Genomic DNA, 17,195 nt, shown 5'->3' with positions numbered 1-17,195 from the left:
ACTTGATGGTTGGCAGGGATGGAAGCGTCTTTGTTAGCGAGGTGCGGGGTAGAGAGCGGCAGGGGCTCTGTCAGAGGCCCTGAGTTCGAATCCCGACTCTGCCACTCAGTAGGTGTAGACTCTGCGTGACTTTGCCTGCTCTCCTTACACTGAGCAAGAAATGGCCCTGGACACAGGGCTCCTGCACTCGGTTGCTCAGGCTGTGGTGGCACGGTCAAGGACACATCTGTTGGGGAATGCACTGCACCCTAGGGGTGTGTCTGCCTAACCAGCCGCAGAGCGCCACCTTCAGGGTCAGCTGTCGCTTGATGGGTATACAGTAGGTGTTCCTCCACCTGGGGCTCTGCCCGGTTCCATCAGGCAAACAAAATGGGCCCCTCTCAACCCCACAACTACATCTGCCATCTTGAAAGGTGCTCTGAGTTAGTCCGTTGCAGTCTATCGGGTGTGATGTGCCACATGGCTACACCACAGGTGCTGTCCCTTCTGCGGGACACGCTCTTGAGGGTTCCCTTGCAGACCAGATCCCACCAGGCCCCCTGCACCTTTGTGCTCAGAGCCCCCGGGGGTGGCAGCCGGGCTAAGGCTGTTGCTGCTGGTGCGTAAGGCCAACACGTAGGGAGGCCAGGCAGAACGCATGCCCTTGGCCCTCGGTCGCGGCCAAACCGAGGGCATTCTCTCGGGAGACCTCTTTCTGCTCCATGCCCGGTTGCGGTTCTCTTCTTGACTGCAACAACTCAGTGCTCTCTCCTTCTTCCTCTCAAGCTCGTTCATGTGAACAATCAGCTCATGGCTTGTGCACTTGCTCAGAATTAATAGATGCCTGGCATCCCTGGTACTTGTTCCCCCGGGGGGGGGGCCCAAGGGACGCCACCTTCCCTCTGTCTTGGGGACGTGGGGGGCAGCTGCTCACCTTGAGTGTTTTGTCCTGGCTCTTGGAGGACTCCATGACCAGGTAGGCCCCTTTGCTGTCACAAAGGCGGTCGGCAGAGCCCTGGAGCAGCAGGAAGGGCAAGGTCAGCTTGGGGAGGGCCCGTTCCACCCGCGTGACGGCATTGAGCAGCTGGTTGCCGAAGCACACCTTCAGTCCCGCCCGGCAGATGAGGGGGTCCGCATTATAAATGTCGACCTGCAGGAAAAAGAGAGAGAGAGAGAGAGAGAGAGAGAGAGAGAGAGAGAGAGATCCATGAAATGGTGGGCAGGGGGCTTCCAGTCCAGGGGCCCGGACCTGTTTCCTGGGAGTTTTCCTCCTGCTCTGGCCTGAACGGCTGATTCGGGTCACGTCCGCTACTCTGGGCTGTGGGTGCAGAGCGAGAGCCAGGAGCAGGGCCAGCCCTTCCAGAAGGCCGACCTGCACTACTTTTGGCGCCCCTCCTTCCAGGCTCTGCTGCATGCCGCACTCATACCCGTGCCCATGGACAGTTTCAAGCATCGATTTGTCACCAAAAAGATGTAAGCAGCATCATATTGTTTGCTTTGATGATTTCAGTCAGGAGTAGCTCTGAAGAGGTTTTGGCGTTGATCTGCGTGGATTCTGTTTTCTCTAAGTCTGTCCACCTGGAATTCTGTCTGCCTGGTGGGCGTGGGTGAGGAGCACACGCTGAGTGTGGGGGTAGGAGGGGCTCTGCTGGAAGGCCTGGGGCTGCTGCGAGGGGTGCCGAAGGCCCTTGGCAGGACACCGCCCCCTCAACTTCGGGAGAAGCAAGGCCCGGGGCAGGTCTGGGCCGCAGAGGTCACCCGCCACCCTGACAAGGAGCCTGTCACCACACCTGCACCCTCAGCCGTATCTGCCCCTTCACGGGATGTGCCTAGAGGCGGGTCTGACGTGGAGGTCCACCCAGCCGTGGGTGGGGCTGCCCTGGCACCCTGTCCTGCTCTCCCTACCTTCTGGCTGGACTCCTCTGCCTCTGAGGGTGCCTGCTCACTCTGGCCCGAGGTGGGGCATCTGCCCCACAGAATCTGGGTAACAAGTTTCTAGAACTCTCTGAGGCCCATATGGGCAGCTGTGAGACCACAACGCCCCTCCGCTCACTTTCCTCATCCTTGCCGGTGGGTACTTAGCCAGTTGGAGAAGTGCCCTGTGGTGTCAGGACTGGGTGAGGGAGCAGAGAAGCCACAGGGATGAAGCTTCCGGGAAGAGATGTTCGTGAGGCCATCAGAGAATCCAGTGTGTTCTGACTCTGACCCTCCAGGTGTGGGGGCTACATCTCCCCTTCTTTACCACCCCCTACAGGGCCTCCGCCAGAATCCTGGATCCGGGCCAAGAAGGGACAGGCTGTCTTGGGTCGCCCTTGCCATCCCTGGAGTGCTCCCATGCTGGGGACTGAGCATGGCAGGCACACCAGACCATTTGTGAAAAGCCACGAGAGATGGATTAACCACTTCCTGCAGCTGAGCTGGTGTTGACTCCTGCAGGGCCAGGCCATCTGCTTGGGGGCTGAGAGGATGAGAGACTGGCCAGGACAGGGCACAGGCAGTTTCTGGCTTGACCGCATGGCCACAGCGGGAGAGCATTCAGGGTCTGCATGGAGGCGTGTTTGGGGAGAGGGCTATGGGGCCCCCCAGAGAGGTCTGGGCTTAAAGTCTGTCGTAAACTGATGCCAACAAATACAAAGGCAACTGCAGCACCTCTGACCGGACACATGCTTTGTGCTCAGTGTGGGGCCGGGGTGTCACGAGCAGGATCTCGTTTGGGAAAAAGAAATGAGGGTAGCCAACATTCATTCCTGAACTCTCCTGCAAGTTTGGCCCTGAGCGTTCAACCCATTCAACCTTCATGACCTTCGTAAACACACTGCATGAGGAATGGCTCTCATTACCCCTGTTTTGCAGAGGAGGCGGCTGTCACGAATTACCCAATTCCTGTTTTCCCCTATAGAGCCCTGGATGTGCAGTTTGGAACACTACCACCCAGAATAAAGACTACATTTCCCAGCCTCCCTCGTAGCCGTGTGGTCACGTGACCAGATTCTGGCCAATAGGGAGGGAGTGTGCACTTTCTGGTCAAGGAAAGGCTTATCCTACCCTTGCCCCTCCCACCTGCCAGGGCAGACACGGGTGGAGTACAGAGACAGGTGACGCCACAGGGACAAGGGCTGCCCCTTGGAAACAGCGAGAAAAAATGGATGCCGTTAGCCCTGAGAAGTCACCGTGCAGGGAAACAAGCCTCTCTCCTGTTACACCCTGTTGTTGTGGTCTGGTCTGGGCAGGCTGGCAGGCCCCGGGCTGACAGCACTCCATTCCACGCTGCCAGGGCCCTGGTTGTGTCCTTGTGAGAGTACAGGGCCCGAGCCCGTTAGACCACCCCCCTCCTGAAGCGGCCTGACACTTTGCCCTGCTGACCCAGATCACCCTGGGCACGTGAAGGCCCTTGAGGAGTTTGCTCCTGGGTTTAATTGCTCTGACAATCAAGTGGCTTCCTGCTCTTGGCTCTTGGCTTCCTTTTTCCACGTCTGGATCACGTAGGCCCTGTTTACACAATGATCTATTACGGGCCTGGGGAAGGACATACCAGATGTGTTGGGGAAAGGGCAGGCCCTGGTATAAACCATGGCCAGGGTGGAAGGCGAGTGGCAGAGGGGAGCTGGGACCAAGAAGGAAGAGGAGGGCCATGTGGAAAGCCGAGGCTCAGAGGGCCCAACCCTGCCTCCAAGTAACCATTCTGGCCCAGTCATGGCAGCCTTTGTTTTCTGAGAGCTTGAGATCTAAATCTGCCCAAAGCTTAAGATCTAAATCTGCCCAAAGTCCTCCTTTGGGGGTAGCAATGTGTCCTATCATCCCCAGGAAGGAATGGACAGGGCTCTCCCTCCTCGGCCGGGTCCGAGCCCAGAGCACAGGTCTGCAGAACTAGCCCATTCAAAACTGGAGACCACAAGGTCAGTCCCAAAAGATGTATGATTCCATTTCCACGACATTCTTGAAATGACAAAATGAGAGAACGGATTAGTGGTTCGGGAGGGATGAGGTGGGAGGGAAGCGGACGTGGAGGGATTCCGGGGCTCGACTGTATCAGTACGCTGGTTGAGTTACTGTCCTACAGATTTGCAAGATGTCATCACTGGGGGAACTGAGGAAGGGTACATGGGATCCCTCTGTATTATCTGTCACAAGTCTGTGTGAATCACAGTTATCTTCAAATAAAAAGTCTAATTAAAAACACATAACAAAGATCCAGTCTTTGGTACTATCTCTCACGCCCAGCTCCCTCCATTTGTTGGACCACAGCTGGTCCTGCCAGTGGAGGACAGTGTCTGCTGGGGACCTACCAGCCAGAAGCTGTGGATCTGAGACCAAGTGACTGAATTTTTGTTCCAGATGACTGACTTCTGGGGACACCTCCACTCGCTGAGACTTGAAGTCCTTTTTCTTGGTTGGGGTAGTTGACTGAGCAATATAAGAAAGACCAGAGGAGTGAGGGCCACCCAGCCCTGACATCTCCTAGCTGTGTGATCTTGGGCGAGGCCCTTCTCCTTCCTGGGCTTCAGTTTCCCCACAGAGAGGACCTTGAAATTCCTTTTGGGTTGTAAGTTTCATAAGCTGTGAATATGTTCCTGGCCTCCTGTGTGTGTTTTAGCAATCGTCAAGTACTTCACGGTTTTCTGAGGCTCTCAGGGCCGTCAGCAAGGTTGAACTGGACAGCCAGGAACATGCCAGCTGGGGCTCCTGACTTCCGCACAAGGTCTCTCTGTGGGAAGAAACTTTGCCCCAAAGCACAGTAAATATAGCTGCAATCCACAGCTGGGAGTTTTCTTGAACCTTTGGTTGAGCAAAATCTAGGCCCCACCCCACCAGTCAAAGCTCTTGACCTATTTTTTTGAAAATCTGTTCTGTGATGGAATGCAAAATTACATTTTTAATTAGAATAATACTAAAAATAACTAACACACGGAGCCCTTAACTCTGTACCGGGTGCTACATGAAGTGCTTTACTTGTATTTGCTCATCGAAACTTCTCAGGAAACCTCTGTAGGGACTGGTATTATTCTATCTGTGAGGAGCCTGAAGCTCAGAGAGGCTGTGTGACTCACCCAAAGTTACACAGTAATTAAGGGGCGGAGCCAGGATAAGAAGGTAGGCAGGTGGGCTCCACATTAGCATTCTGAACCACTCACCAGGCTATGCTACCTGTCTAGAGAAGAGAAAGTAAAGGTGGGTCTTGTGCACTTAGATGGCCAGGAGCTGTGGAGGTGGCCCTTCCAGAAAAGAAAGGGCTGGGTCCCTGGTGAGGACCAGAAACGTCTGGGCCTGACAGATAACGAGGTGATCTTTCGCGGACTGCCAAAGGGCAAGGGGGTGCCCTCTGGGCACAGACACACAGGTGTCATTCCACATGACACCGTCTCCTACCTCACAGACAAATACAGCCCAGCAGGCCTCCTCTCCTGAGGCTTCCCCTCAGGTACTTACAGATGTGTCTACAGCTGGAGCTTTTCACCCTCTTTCCCTCGAATCCCTTCCTTTTCCTCTGGAAGCCTCATGCTTCCACCTGAGCTTTAGCCCACCCATCCTGGGACTCCCACCTCCTTCCTCCATTCTTTAGGTCTCTGTTAATCCATCCATTTCCTTCACAGGAAAATCAGATCACCTTCTCTGGCATACTGGAGAGAGAGTGCGTAGCAACTCTGCCCAAAGGATTGCTATGAAACTGTGGGGACCCTAAAATGAACCGGCAGGCCTTTGCAGAGACAGTCTCTTCATTTCCCACCTTTGCCTTGAATGGTAGGAGAGGAAATTTGTTGTGGAGAGAGTTGGATGAGGGAAAATCCTGTCCTACGCATGTTGGCTTCCATCTCCTGTCTCAAGCGTTTTCCCAGCCGGATGCTCTTTGTCTCCTTGAGGGTCTGTTCTGCTTTCGGGCCTCAGGTCAGGACTCACTCCATCAGGCTCCCCAGGCTCTCAAGCTAGGGGCCCTCCACCAGCCCCACGTGCACCGGGGTCTGCAGTCCGGTGTTCGTGCGCCTGGCTCGGCAGTCAAGCATCAGCCCTTGGGGCCGGCCCTGGGAGGCCCTTGGTAGACACTGGATGGATGGATGGATGGATGGATGGATGGATGGATGGATGAGTGAGCCTTCCTCTAACCCAGCCTGAGAAGCAGCACTCAGGCTCTGGGGGTCTGGTGCACACTGGGCGGCAGCTGGGAAACTCCGCAGCAGGCTCGCTGGCCCACAGCTGGCAGAGGGGCTGTTCACAGCTGGAACGACACCAGGCTCAGAGGCTTCATGTCACAAAGAAGGGCTGGGCACCGGAGAGGAGTGCCCCCCGCCCCCAATGAAGGCCAGCTCTCGGGAGTGCCTTGCCGCTGCTTTCCCTGTGGCTCACGGGGCCGTGTTCTCATGAGTGCCAGGTTCATAGGATATCCTCAGGCGAACGAGAACTCAGCATAGGAATTGGCCTGAACCGAAGACATGGCCCGCTGAAAGCAGGCTTGCCTGGCGCGGCCAATGCAAGCTCCCCTCTCCGTGTGCCGTCTCTTGTTGAGCCTTGTCCAGCTGTCCCTTGGGCCTGGATGCCTGTAGAGTCTCTCCTCTCTTCCCACACTCAGCTCACTGCCCCTTGCTCCGGGAGGCCTCCCTCCCTGGGGGCACTGTGAGCCATCACTGTTCCTGTCCTTCCTCCCGGCAGTCATCCTCTGTACCTACAGCCTGGGGCTGCCCCTGACATTTCTGGTTTCCAGAATCCCCCTTCCCATGCCCCTCTTCTTGTCTGCTGGCAAACCCCGGGCCCCTCTTCAGGGCCAGTTCACATGTTTCCTCCCACTGACAGGCGTCCAGGCACTGTTGGGGAACCTGGTGCTTCCCTCCAGGACTCCTGTATCTTTGACACAACTTTCGCTGATGTGATAACAACAGCTCCCATCGGCATGGTGTCTACACGGCACCAGGCTGCGGCCAAACCCGCCCCCCCGCCACCCCGCTCCAAGGTGGATCAGTGGCACCGTGTGGTTTCCAAGGTCGTGTTGTGGCACAAAGGAGGAGACAGAGTCGGGGATCTGGGTCTGGACTCTTCCCACTGAGCCTGCTGCCTGCCTCTTTGTCCTTCTCCAGAACCACCTTTCTGTCCTGTGGTCATGACCCCAGAAGACAGGGTGGCTCATCGGGTATTTCCGGGCCTGGCCCGAAGCGGGGCTTCCATGAAATCCTGTTGGTGTAACGTGCCACCTGCAGGACGGCAGAGGGGAGATGAGGGTCTTGCCTGACGCGGCACAAAGTCCCCCCAACTCGGCTGACTGAAGGCAAGCCAGGAGGCCCGAGTCACTGCTATGGCTGTTGGAGGACATGCCCAACCTTGGTGGCTGAAATTCTCGAGCCAGACAAGAACCATCAGAAATAAGGCCACTGTGGTTCCATTCTGGATAGACACGGGATGAATCAGGATTAGCCTACATGTATGAGTTACCGCTGAATCAAGAGCGTATGAATTACTGAGCATCACTGAACATTGCAAAAACCCAGCACAAGGTTCTGGGGCTTCCTTCTGGAGGGCCGAGGATCTTCACAATCAGACAGGCAACCCTGCCGGCTCCTTCAGAGTGGAGCTCCCTGGGTTGTGACCCCGAACCAGACACAGCTCCTGAGTGGTCACCAAAAGAAGGGGAAAAGCAGCCGCTGTACTCTCCACGCAGTCACATTGGCCACAGGGATTGAACACGAAGTGAGAGAAACAAGAAAGAATTACGGGGATCTTACAGGACCACCTCCGTCACGGCGGGTCACAAACAGCAAGATCCCGTCACCGCAAGTCTTAAAAAGTTGGTGGCAGGGGCGCCTGGGTGGCTCAGTCGGTTAAGCGTCCGACTTCAGCTCAGGTCACGATCTCGCGGTCCGTGAGTTCGAGCCCCGCATCGGGCTCTGGGCTGATGGCTCAGAGCCTGGAGCCTGCTTCCAATTCTGTGTCTCCCTCTCTCTCTGCCCCTCCCCCGTTCATGCTGTGTCTCTCTCTGTCTCAAAAATAAATAAACGTTAAAAAAAAAAAATTAAAAAAAAAAAATTGGTGGCAACTAAGGAAACCAAAATGCAGATTAGATAGAGAATGAAGACAGGGAATTACTGATACTTTTCCAAAGCGTGACGACGGCATGGGGCCATGTGTGAATGTCCTCATTCTGGTTCCTTCCTCTTGGGCAACACACACTGAAGTATTGAGGAGTTTAGGGTCCCGGTGCCTGCAACTTAACTTTCAAATGGTTCAGCCAAGACAAAGTACCTACTTCACCACCCTGGGTTGGGCAATGACTTCTTGAACATGACGCCAGATGCACAGGCAACATAAGAAAAAAGTTGGGAATTTGGACTACATCAAAATGAAAACCTTTTATGCATCAAAGAACACTATCAACATAGAAAGGCAATCTACAGAATGGGAAAATATACTTGCAAATCACATACTGACAAACGGTTCATGGCTAGAATATACAAAGAGCTCCCGCGATGCAACAACAATGCTACCCAAAACATCTGATTGAAAAAATGGGAAAAGTAATGTGAATGGACACTTCTCCCAGGAAGATATACAAATGGCCAGTAAACACATCAAAAGGTGCTCAGCACCACTGGTCATTAGAGAAATGCAAACCCTTTTGGGTGTAAACCCAAAAGTACCAAAAGCAGGGTCTTGAAGAGATAGTTGCACACTCATGTTCACAACAGCCAAGAGGTAGATGCAGCCTGGGTGTCCGTTGACAGATGGATGCATGAACAAAATGTGATCTATCCATGCCATGGAATAGTATCCAGCCTTCTAAAGGAAGGAAAGTCTGACACAGGCTGCAACAGGGATGAGCCTTGAGGACACGGGTCAGTGAAATGAGCCGGTTACAAAGGGACAAATACTGTATGATCACACTCGTATGAGGTCCCTAGAAGAGTCCAATTCATAGTGACAGAAAGGGGGACGCTGGGTGCCAGGGGCTGGAGGCGACGGGGAGCAGAGCGTTATTATTTAGTCGGGACACAGTTTCAGTTTGGGCAGATGAAGAAGCTTTGGAGACGGGTGGCAGGGACGACTGTGCAACGTGGTGAGCGTGCTTAAGGCCACCAAGCCCTACGTTTAAAAATGGTTAAAATGGTAGATTTTAAAAAATGAATTACTGGGACCTTATGAAGATAAAAAGCTTCTGCGCAGCAAAGGAAACAACCAACAAAACTAAAAGGCAACCAACGGAATGGGAAAAGACATTTGCAAATGACATATCGGACAAAGGGCTAGTATCCAAAATCTATAAAGAGCTCACCAAACTCCACACCCGAAAAACAAATAACCCAGTGAAGAAATGGGCAGAAAACATGAATAGACACTTCTCTAAAGAAGACATCCGGATGGCCAACAGGCACATGAAAAGATGCTCAACGTCGCTCCTCATCAGGGAAATACAAATCAAAACCACACTCAGATATCACCTCATGCCAGTCAGAGTGGCCAAAATGAACAAATCAGGAGACTACAGATGCTGGAGAGGATGTGGAGAAACAGGAACCCTCTTGCACTGTTGGTGGGAATGCAAACTGGTGCAGCCGCTCTGGAAAACAGTGTGGAGGTTCCTCAGAAAATTAAAAATAGACCTACCCTATGACCCAGCAATAGCACTGCTAGGAATTTACCCAAGGGATACAGGAGTACTGATGCATAGGGGCACTTGTACCCCAATGTTTATAGCAGCACTCTCAACAATAGCCAAATTATGGAAAGAGCCTAAATGTCCATCCACTGATGAATGGATAAAGAAATTGTGGTTTATATGCACAATGGAGTACTACGTGGCAATGAGAAAGAATGAAACATGGCCCTTTGTAGCAACGTGGATGGAACTGGAGAGTGTGATGCTAAGTGAAATAAGCCATACAGAGAAAGACAGATACCATATGTGTTCACTCTTATGTGGATCCTGAGAAACTTAACAAGACCATGGAGGAGGGGAAGGAAAAAAAAAAAGAGAGGGAGGGAGCCAAAGCATAAGAGACTCTTAAAAACTGAGAACAAACTGAGGGTTGATGGGGGGTGGGAGGGAGGGGAGGGTGGGTGATGGGTATTGAGGAGGGCACCTTTTGGGATGAGCACTGGGTGTTGTATGGAAACCAATGTGACAATAAATTTCATATATTGAAAAAAAAATGGTAGATTTTACCTTCCGTGTATATTACCTCAATAAATTGGAAAAGACTTAAGCTACACATCCATATTGCTATTTCCATATGTAAGCACAGATGAAAAAAGTATGGCGTAACATTTCCCATTTGGTGAATCACAGGGAAGCGTACGTGGGACTGTGTTGTGCTGCCATTGTCCACTTTCCTGTAGGTTTGAAATTCTCCATAATTAAAATCGGAGGAGAAAGCTCCTTTCCCCACAGTCCCAGTTTTCAGGTTCTTTGGTTTCCCTTTGCCAGTAGGAGACACACGTCCCTTGGGTAGGCTTGGAGCAGGAAGACGCTGGTGGGCAGAGTCCCCGTTTGGGGCTGGTGTCTGGATCGGCCGCTTACGCCAAGGCTTGGCAAGTCGGCTGCCTCTGATCGTCCTGTAAATGGGGGTCCAAATCCTAGCTCCCGGGTGGCCTCGAGGTGACCGATGGTGTCTTTGAGCGCATTTGGCCCAGGTGGTATTCCCATGGGAACCCAGCCAAGCTGGTGGCTTCTTTCTTCTTGGATGATGTGACGCTGCAGGGCAGGGAGAACGCGTCAAGGTCTCGGGTCTGGCTGGCAGCTGTGACGACCCCTGACAGTCTGGAGAGTCCGCCGGCTTCAGGAAGTCCGCCGGCTTGTGTGCTCAGGGCTGCGAGAGTCCGCAGCGGGAGGAGGGCTGTGAGCAAGAAACATGCGAGGGGGCAGGTCAGCGGACCCCTCGTGGGCAGGGCACAAGACCAAGGTAGTCACATCGTCGTGCTCCGTGCTGGCTGCCCCCATATGGAGCTAGACATGCCAAAAGACATTCTAATGGCCTCTTGTGTGTTTTTTTTTTTAAGGCACCAGTAAATTCTTAGCTGCTTCAAATAGACAAGTCGTCTGTGGGGAATGTAAGCTACGAGCGATGGAGAGTCACAAAATAAAATTGGCTGACCAAACTGGGCACACTGGAAAGTTAATAACCGGTTCTCAGAGGGGATTTCTGTGGGAGGCTGTGTCCTGGGGACAGAGTGGGAGGCTGAGGCCTATCTTTAGCTGTGGTTACAATTAGTCAAAAGCCTTAGGGATGGCCGAGCTTTCCAAGGCCTGGCAGGAGCCTTCCGGAGGGCCACGGCAGATACAGCCTCCCTGCGGGCGGGGGTGGGAAGCGTGCAGACAAGAAGAGCTGGGGAGCCTCATCCTCAGCGCTGGGCGCCTCTGAAGTGCTGGGTGGGGGTCTGGAGAGTTGCCCACCTGGAGGAAAGACAGGAAGAGAGCTGGTCACTCCCCACAGCTCTCTGGGCGCCTGGATCTCACCATCTGGCCCTGCCGGCGTGAGTGCCAACTCGCCAGGATGCGCTCCGAGGGCAGCCAGCATGTTGCGAGAAAACAGACTTAGTTCAGAAGACACATCGCCTCTGTGTACAAACAGCGGATGCCCCGCCTTGAGGGTATGCTCGGAATCGCAGCCACCTCTTTTCCCAGTCTCCACCAGTTCACAGGCTGAAGGACAGAGCTCAGAAAAAGCGGTGCGTTCTGTCTCTGTGCAGTCGGGGGACGATCGGGGGCTCCAGGGTGGGAGGAGATCATCGGCCACCTCCCCTCTTCACCTCTTGCCCCAGTGCCTTTGGCCTGAGAACTATTTAGAACATTCAAGGCTTCTCAGAGTGGGAGGGATTCATCACATTCTGAAGAACCCACTGTTGAGGGCGGAATGAATATATATGGCAGCACTCCAGTGTTCTGACCAAGGATGCTAACCATGTAGACAAACATAAAAAATGCCCAAGTGGCAACTTCTTTGTTCTCAGGAATTTAGTGCCAAGGGCACTTGGCTCAGAGTAGAGCGATCTGGGCTCAAACCCTTACTTAGTGGCTGCGTGTCCTTGGGTAAGTGACTCGCCCTCTCTGGGCCCAAGTTTCCACAAATGCAAATACTGGTAAGAAGACTGACTTCTGGGAGATGTGGCCGGACAGAAGGGCTAGGGCGTCTGACACAGAAGAAGGGTACGACAGTCACGCACTGGCCAGTATTGAGACAACACGAGGCATTTTCGGCCTTCATTCCCAGAAGGCTTTGCACACGCTGGGAGACCGTGCCTCCGTGGGCTGGTGGCCGTGAGGGATGCTGGTTCGCGAGGGGTGTAATGCTAACGGGCCTGGGTGGGCAAAACCCACACAAACACCGTGCTTTTGACATTCCAACGACAGAGCCAGCCTGCTTCCCCAGAGACAGACTTCCAAATCTTCCCAGAGCCCGTGGCTCCTTCCACCGGGTCCTGCTTTATAGTAAGCTTGTCAGGCCAACGTTTCTTTTCTTTCTGGGGCTTTTAGAGCCGCAGGGTTCCATGGGAAGTATCTTAGCTAAAGATGTGCCTGAAGACACCCTGATGTTAGATCTGGGGAGGTGCCTTTTCTGAACACATTTTCCCCCTGGGCGTTGCTATTTTTAAGGCTCAGCAGAATGTTCAAAGAGAGCCTCTGAGTGGCGACAAGCAGAGGGACTGGTTCTCTGCACCGAGGAATGGAACCGCTCGCTCCTTGTTTATTCCAACTGGAGTCCAGCTTTCAGGCTGACCACCGTCCTGCCTTCCTGGGAGGCTTCCCAGCAGGGAAATGTTTCCGCGTTTCTAAAGAATCACCTCTCTCTGGGGCACCTGGGTGGCTCAGTCGGTTAAGCGTCCGACTTCAGCTCAGGTCATGATCTCTCGGTCTGCGAGTTTGAGCCCTGCGTCCGGCTCTGTGCTGACAGCTCAGAGCCCGCAGCCTGTTTCAGATTCTGTGTCTCCCTCTCTCTCTGACCCTCCCCCGTTCAAGCTCTGTCTCTCTCTGTCTCAAAAATAATTAAAACGTTAAAAAAAAAAAAAAAAAAAAAAAGAATCACCTCTCTTGTCTGAGTGGTCAGAAACCTGAGAAATGAGGGGTGCCGGCTCCACGTTCACACCCGACTCCCGGCTTTTGTAAGGCCTTCAATGGAATTTTCCACTATTTCAAAAATGAGATAGAAGCTCCGAAATTTACCACTTTTAAACAAAGAGGGTTCGGAATCACTTCGTTATCTTTTTTTTTTTTTTTCCTTCCTTTTTTTGCCCAAGTACCTTCAGGTGGTAAGATAAACAATTTGGATTTGCACCTGGATGTTTCATCTCAAAGATGTCAAAGGGGGCGTCCCCTCTCTCTCTCTTTCTCTGTCTCTCGTTGTACTAGCACAGCAGAGGCAAAGATAATTGGTTTTGCTAGAGAATGCACATTCAAGCCAGAGCCATTATTCGGGATGCCTGCTGGTGGAGGAGCCCCTGCCCCCTCGGATCCCCTCACAAAGTGAATCCTGCACACAGGGCAGTGGCCCCCCACACGGGCTGTGGGCACCAGTGACTGTAAAACAGGAAAAAGAACTTAGTGACTGTAAATAGTAGCTGGAAGGAAGCAGCCAGGCATGGGCTTCTGAATCAGATGGGTTCAGCTCTGGCCCTGGTGAGGTGTGCCACTTTGGACAAATTAGACCCCTTCGTAACCCCTGAGCCTCAGTTTCCTTATCTGTGAAATGGAGTTAATGTTGATCTCACCCATGCACATCAGGATTAAACCAAGCAGCATGAGTTTGACTTTGGTGTTTCTGGGTCCCAAAGTGGTGCCTTTTGACTGTATAGATTGGCCTTTTGAAATTTTCTTTTCTTTTTTTTTTTTACTTTTTTTTCAATGTTTATTTATTTTTGAGAGACAGAGAGAGATAGAGTGTAAGTAGGGAAGGGGCAGAGACAGAGGGAGACACAGAATTCAAAGCAGGCTCCAGGCTCTGAGCTGTCAGCATAGAGCCCGACGCAGGGCTTAAACCCACAAACTGTGGGATCATGACCTGGGCCGAAGTCGGACGCCCAACCAATGGAGCCACCCAGGCGCCCCTAAATTTTCTTTTCTTTACTCAAATATTCTTTGATCCTGGTGGGTCAAATCTGGCCCCAAAATGTGGCTTTGGGGGGCACTGTGCATTTTAAAAATTAGACTAAAAATTTCAAAGGAATGTGGGTAACTTGGGTGGATGGGACCCCCATGACATCCTACAGGTACCTCCCCATCCCTGCCACTTAGGGTCTCTCACTGGTGTCATTCATAAACAGGTGGCCCTCAGAGGCCCGGGAGCCAGACTCTTGATCAAGAGTTCTCCCTCCCACACATTACGGAGTGTTCCCAGTTAGTCGTACCCTCTGAGTGGCTGAGAGGGCCAGCAGGTCACATTTAATAATGACACTAGAGTCTGGGTGCTCAGGTCTCAGGGACAGCCACTGGAATACCACAGCACCCTGCTCTATTTTCCAGGGTCCTCAGGGAGCCAATGATCCCATGATTTCCAATTCCTAAGGCAAGAGGGGAAACTAGGCAGAAGAGTGGTAAAATGATTTGCTTAATCCTGAAGATAATTCCAGTATCTTTCAGATGCCCAGGGTTGCCTGCTGTCCACGGGCTATAAGCCACAGGGGTCCTTGCCCCCCACTGGCAGAGCAGGTTGGGGACCACACCCACCTAAGCTCTCAGGCCAGCCCCTCCAGTGGGTGGGCCCAGGCAAGTCCTCTGGACCTGCCCAGTCTCAGTCTGCTCATCTGCAACATGGGGCTGCCGTGCGGCTGGAAGGGCACATAGCACCAGCCTGGCACACAACACAAGGGCCCAATCAAAAGCAGGGTGCAAGGTGCTGGGCTTTAGCTACCTGGGAAGTGAGCCAGCTCGCTGAACCTTAATAGACCAACCCAAATCTCTGGGGTTTTGGACTACACTCTGGCCCGGTATCTCAGGCACGTGAGTTGACCTTGACCTTTTGTCCCTGCTGACCTCGGTGCCTGGTCCCAGAGGTGGTGACATCAACCAGATGGCATAACCCCCAGCCCCTGTCTCTCAAGGCCACCTTATCTTTTCTTCCTGGGCTTCTTTTGGCGGGTTTTGCTTTTAAAAATAGTAGCACAGCTCTGCTTGGGGGGGCTGTGACGTGTTTCGGGCAGGGCGTTGGCCCCCATGAGAAGGGGTTCACGACGTGCCTTATGATCTGACCTCAGTTTACCCCTTGCCGCTCACCTGCTGCCCTCTGTGTTGTGGCTGAACCACAGTAAATGGGCTGTCCTCCCTTCAAATGAGGACTTTACTGGCACGGTGACCTCTACCAGGAACCCTCTTCCTCTTGAACCCCCTTCAGCTCCTGCACCAGCTCCCACCTCCCAACACATGGATGTATGACTTTTGGCCTGGCCTGAATCCAATCTACTACCATCATCCCAATTGGCCCCCCAGAAATTGCCCTTCTCTATGCGGAGTCCGTGAAGTCGGGTGGGGTTGACACCACCCCTTTTGCTGGACAGTCAGCCAATAACAATCAGCCCTGACAGGTTTGTTGGCTTTGCAACAGTCTATCTTTCTGCTGCAGTTGCTTAGGAAAGCTGCTGGTGGCCCCCTCTGCTTCCACTTGGGGAAAGTTTGCCTGGGAATGAAGCCAAACTAGGGGATATGAGAGCTGGGGAGCCACAGACGGTGAACAAGACTTCTGAGCCCCTGGATCCAGCCATGCCTGAAAGCCTTTAGTTCCATTCATCAATAAATCCCTCTTTTTGCTTGAATCACTTTGCTTTGGGTTTCTGTCACTTGCAGCCACAAGAGCCCTGGCTGATTCATGCAACTTCATCCGGTTTGCTCCTTATGTTCAGGGCATAGCTCAGGTATCCCAAGCACCTGTCCTTTCCCACCCAGTCCTGATGCCACATGGCACCTCACGCATCTCTATATCCCCATCATTTCATGAAGGGCCTCAGTGACAGGGTGGCAGAAAGCCACGGACAGATCTAGCCCGCAGCTTTTCCAACCGGGGGCTGCTGCCTTCAGTCCCTCCCCAGCCTCGGCTCCCTCCAGGTTTTCAGAAACACTCTCACCTCCGTCTTATTCCGAGAGAGCATGCTGGAGTCGATTGGGCCCAGGGACATGTTTGGCAGGACAAGGTTGAGAATTTTCGCAGCAAAGACCTGGCGGGAAAGGAAAACAAGGGTGTGAGCTCAGCGGGATCCGTGCCCAGCTCTGCCCACGGGACAGTTTACGATAAATTAAGGAAAGTGACGCCCAAGCTGAACATCAGCCAGGTTCGCTTCCCAAGGCTCAACACCCTAGGACTGCCCCTGCTCTGATTCAGCCAGCCTCTAGTTAGTCTGGCTCGGATCTGCCGTGGGTGAGCAGGGCGGGAGGCAGGCCACCATGGCTGACGGTAGGAATGCCATGTCTAATTTTTGCCTGCTCCGGATCCTGTGCAGTCACCCTCCCCACAGTCATCCACCCGTTGTAATTTTGAATTCTTTGCAGGAGCTGCCTAGCTGAGTTCTTCTGCATGAGTCCCTTCTCTGGGGATCCTAAAAATACAAAGCAGGAGCAGAATCACCCAGATCACCTGTGAGGCAGGATAGCTCAGAAGGCCCTGGAGGAAACTGCTCTGATCAGAAAGAATCTGTTGACTGCCTTGGTTTCTCCCAGAGGGAAACAGAAATGGCTAACCAGCCTGATTAGGAGAAGCATGGCAGAGGGAAAGAGACCTGATCTGATCCCTGGCTGTGCTGTCTTGTGCACTCAGGCACGAGATCTGAACATCACAGACCCTCTGTTTCCTTAGCTGCTAATGGTGCTCCCCCCAGAGGACCACTGTGTGCAGAAGCACCAGGCACTCAGTAGGTGCTTAATCCATGCTCCCTGAACTTGACCCCGATGTGGGTACAATCCTCCCTCCCCACCCCATCTCTCCTGCAGGATCTGGTGTTTACCCAGGAACAGTGTGAGCCTGATGTCACATGTCTGCCTGCAGAGAGAGGGGGGCCGTTCTCATTTCTGCGTGGTGCACAGACACTCAGGGGTGAAAGGTGCGATCCCACAAGCGAGCTGTGAAACGCTGAAATCAGGACGGCAGGGAAGGTGGCGAGTGGTGAATTCTCGGTCTGTGTCGAAGGCACACATCACGGAGCTAAGGAGCGATGGCCCTTTGTGCCCTCGATGAGGGCAAGGGCGCTAACATCTGCCGAGTGGCAATCTTTGGTGTGTGGCACACAGCTCTAGGCGCTCGGTCTTTCAATCCTGACAGACG

General features: G+C 53.2%; 1 protein-coding gene across 5 annotated transcripts in view; it reads right to left on the bottom strand.

Moving 5' to 3' along the window:
- The window catches only part of MGLL (monoglyceride lipase), a 162,283-nt gene that overhangs the window by 5,470 nt on the left and 139,618 nt on the right, over positions 1-17,195 (bottom strand). For all 5 annotated transcript variants that reach the window (XM_019430943.2, XM_019430941.2, XM_019430942.2 and 2 more), the window contains 2 exons: positions 16,006-16,095; positions 914-1,129 (listed from right to left, as the gene is read on the bottom strand). In XM_019430943.2, coding sequence (XP_019286488.2) covers positions 914-1,129; positions 16,006-16,095 — 306 coding nt within the window. The remainder of the gene's footprint in view (positions 1-913; positions 1,130-16,005; positions 16,096-17,195) is intronic.

This window comes from Panthera pardus, unplaced genomic scaffold (genome assembly GCF_024362965.1).
Source record: "Panthera pardus isolate Hobbes unplaced genomic scaffold, ASM2436296v1 HiC_scaffold_8, whole genome shotgun sequence".
Lineage (NCBI taxonomy): Eukaryota > Metazoa > Chordata > Mammalia > Carnivora > Felidae > Panthera > Panthera pardus.
This window is presented reverse-complemented; position numbering and strand designations above follow the sequence as displayed.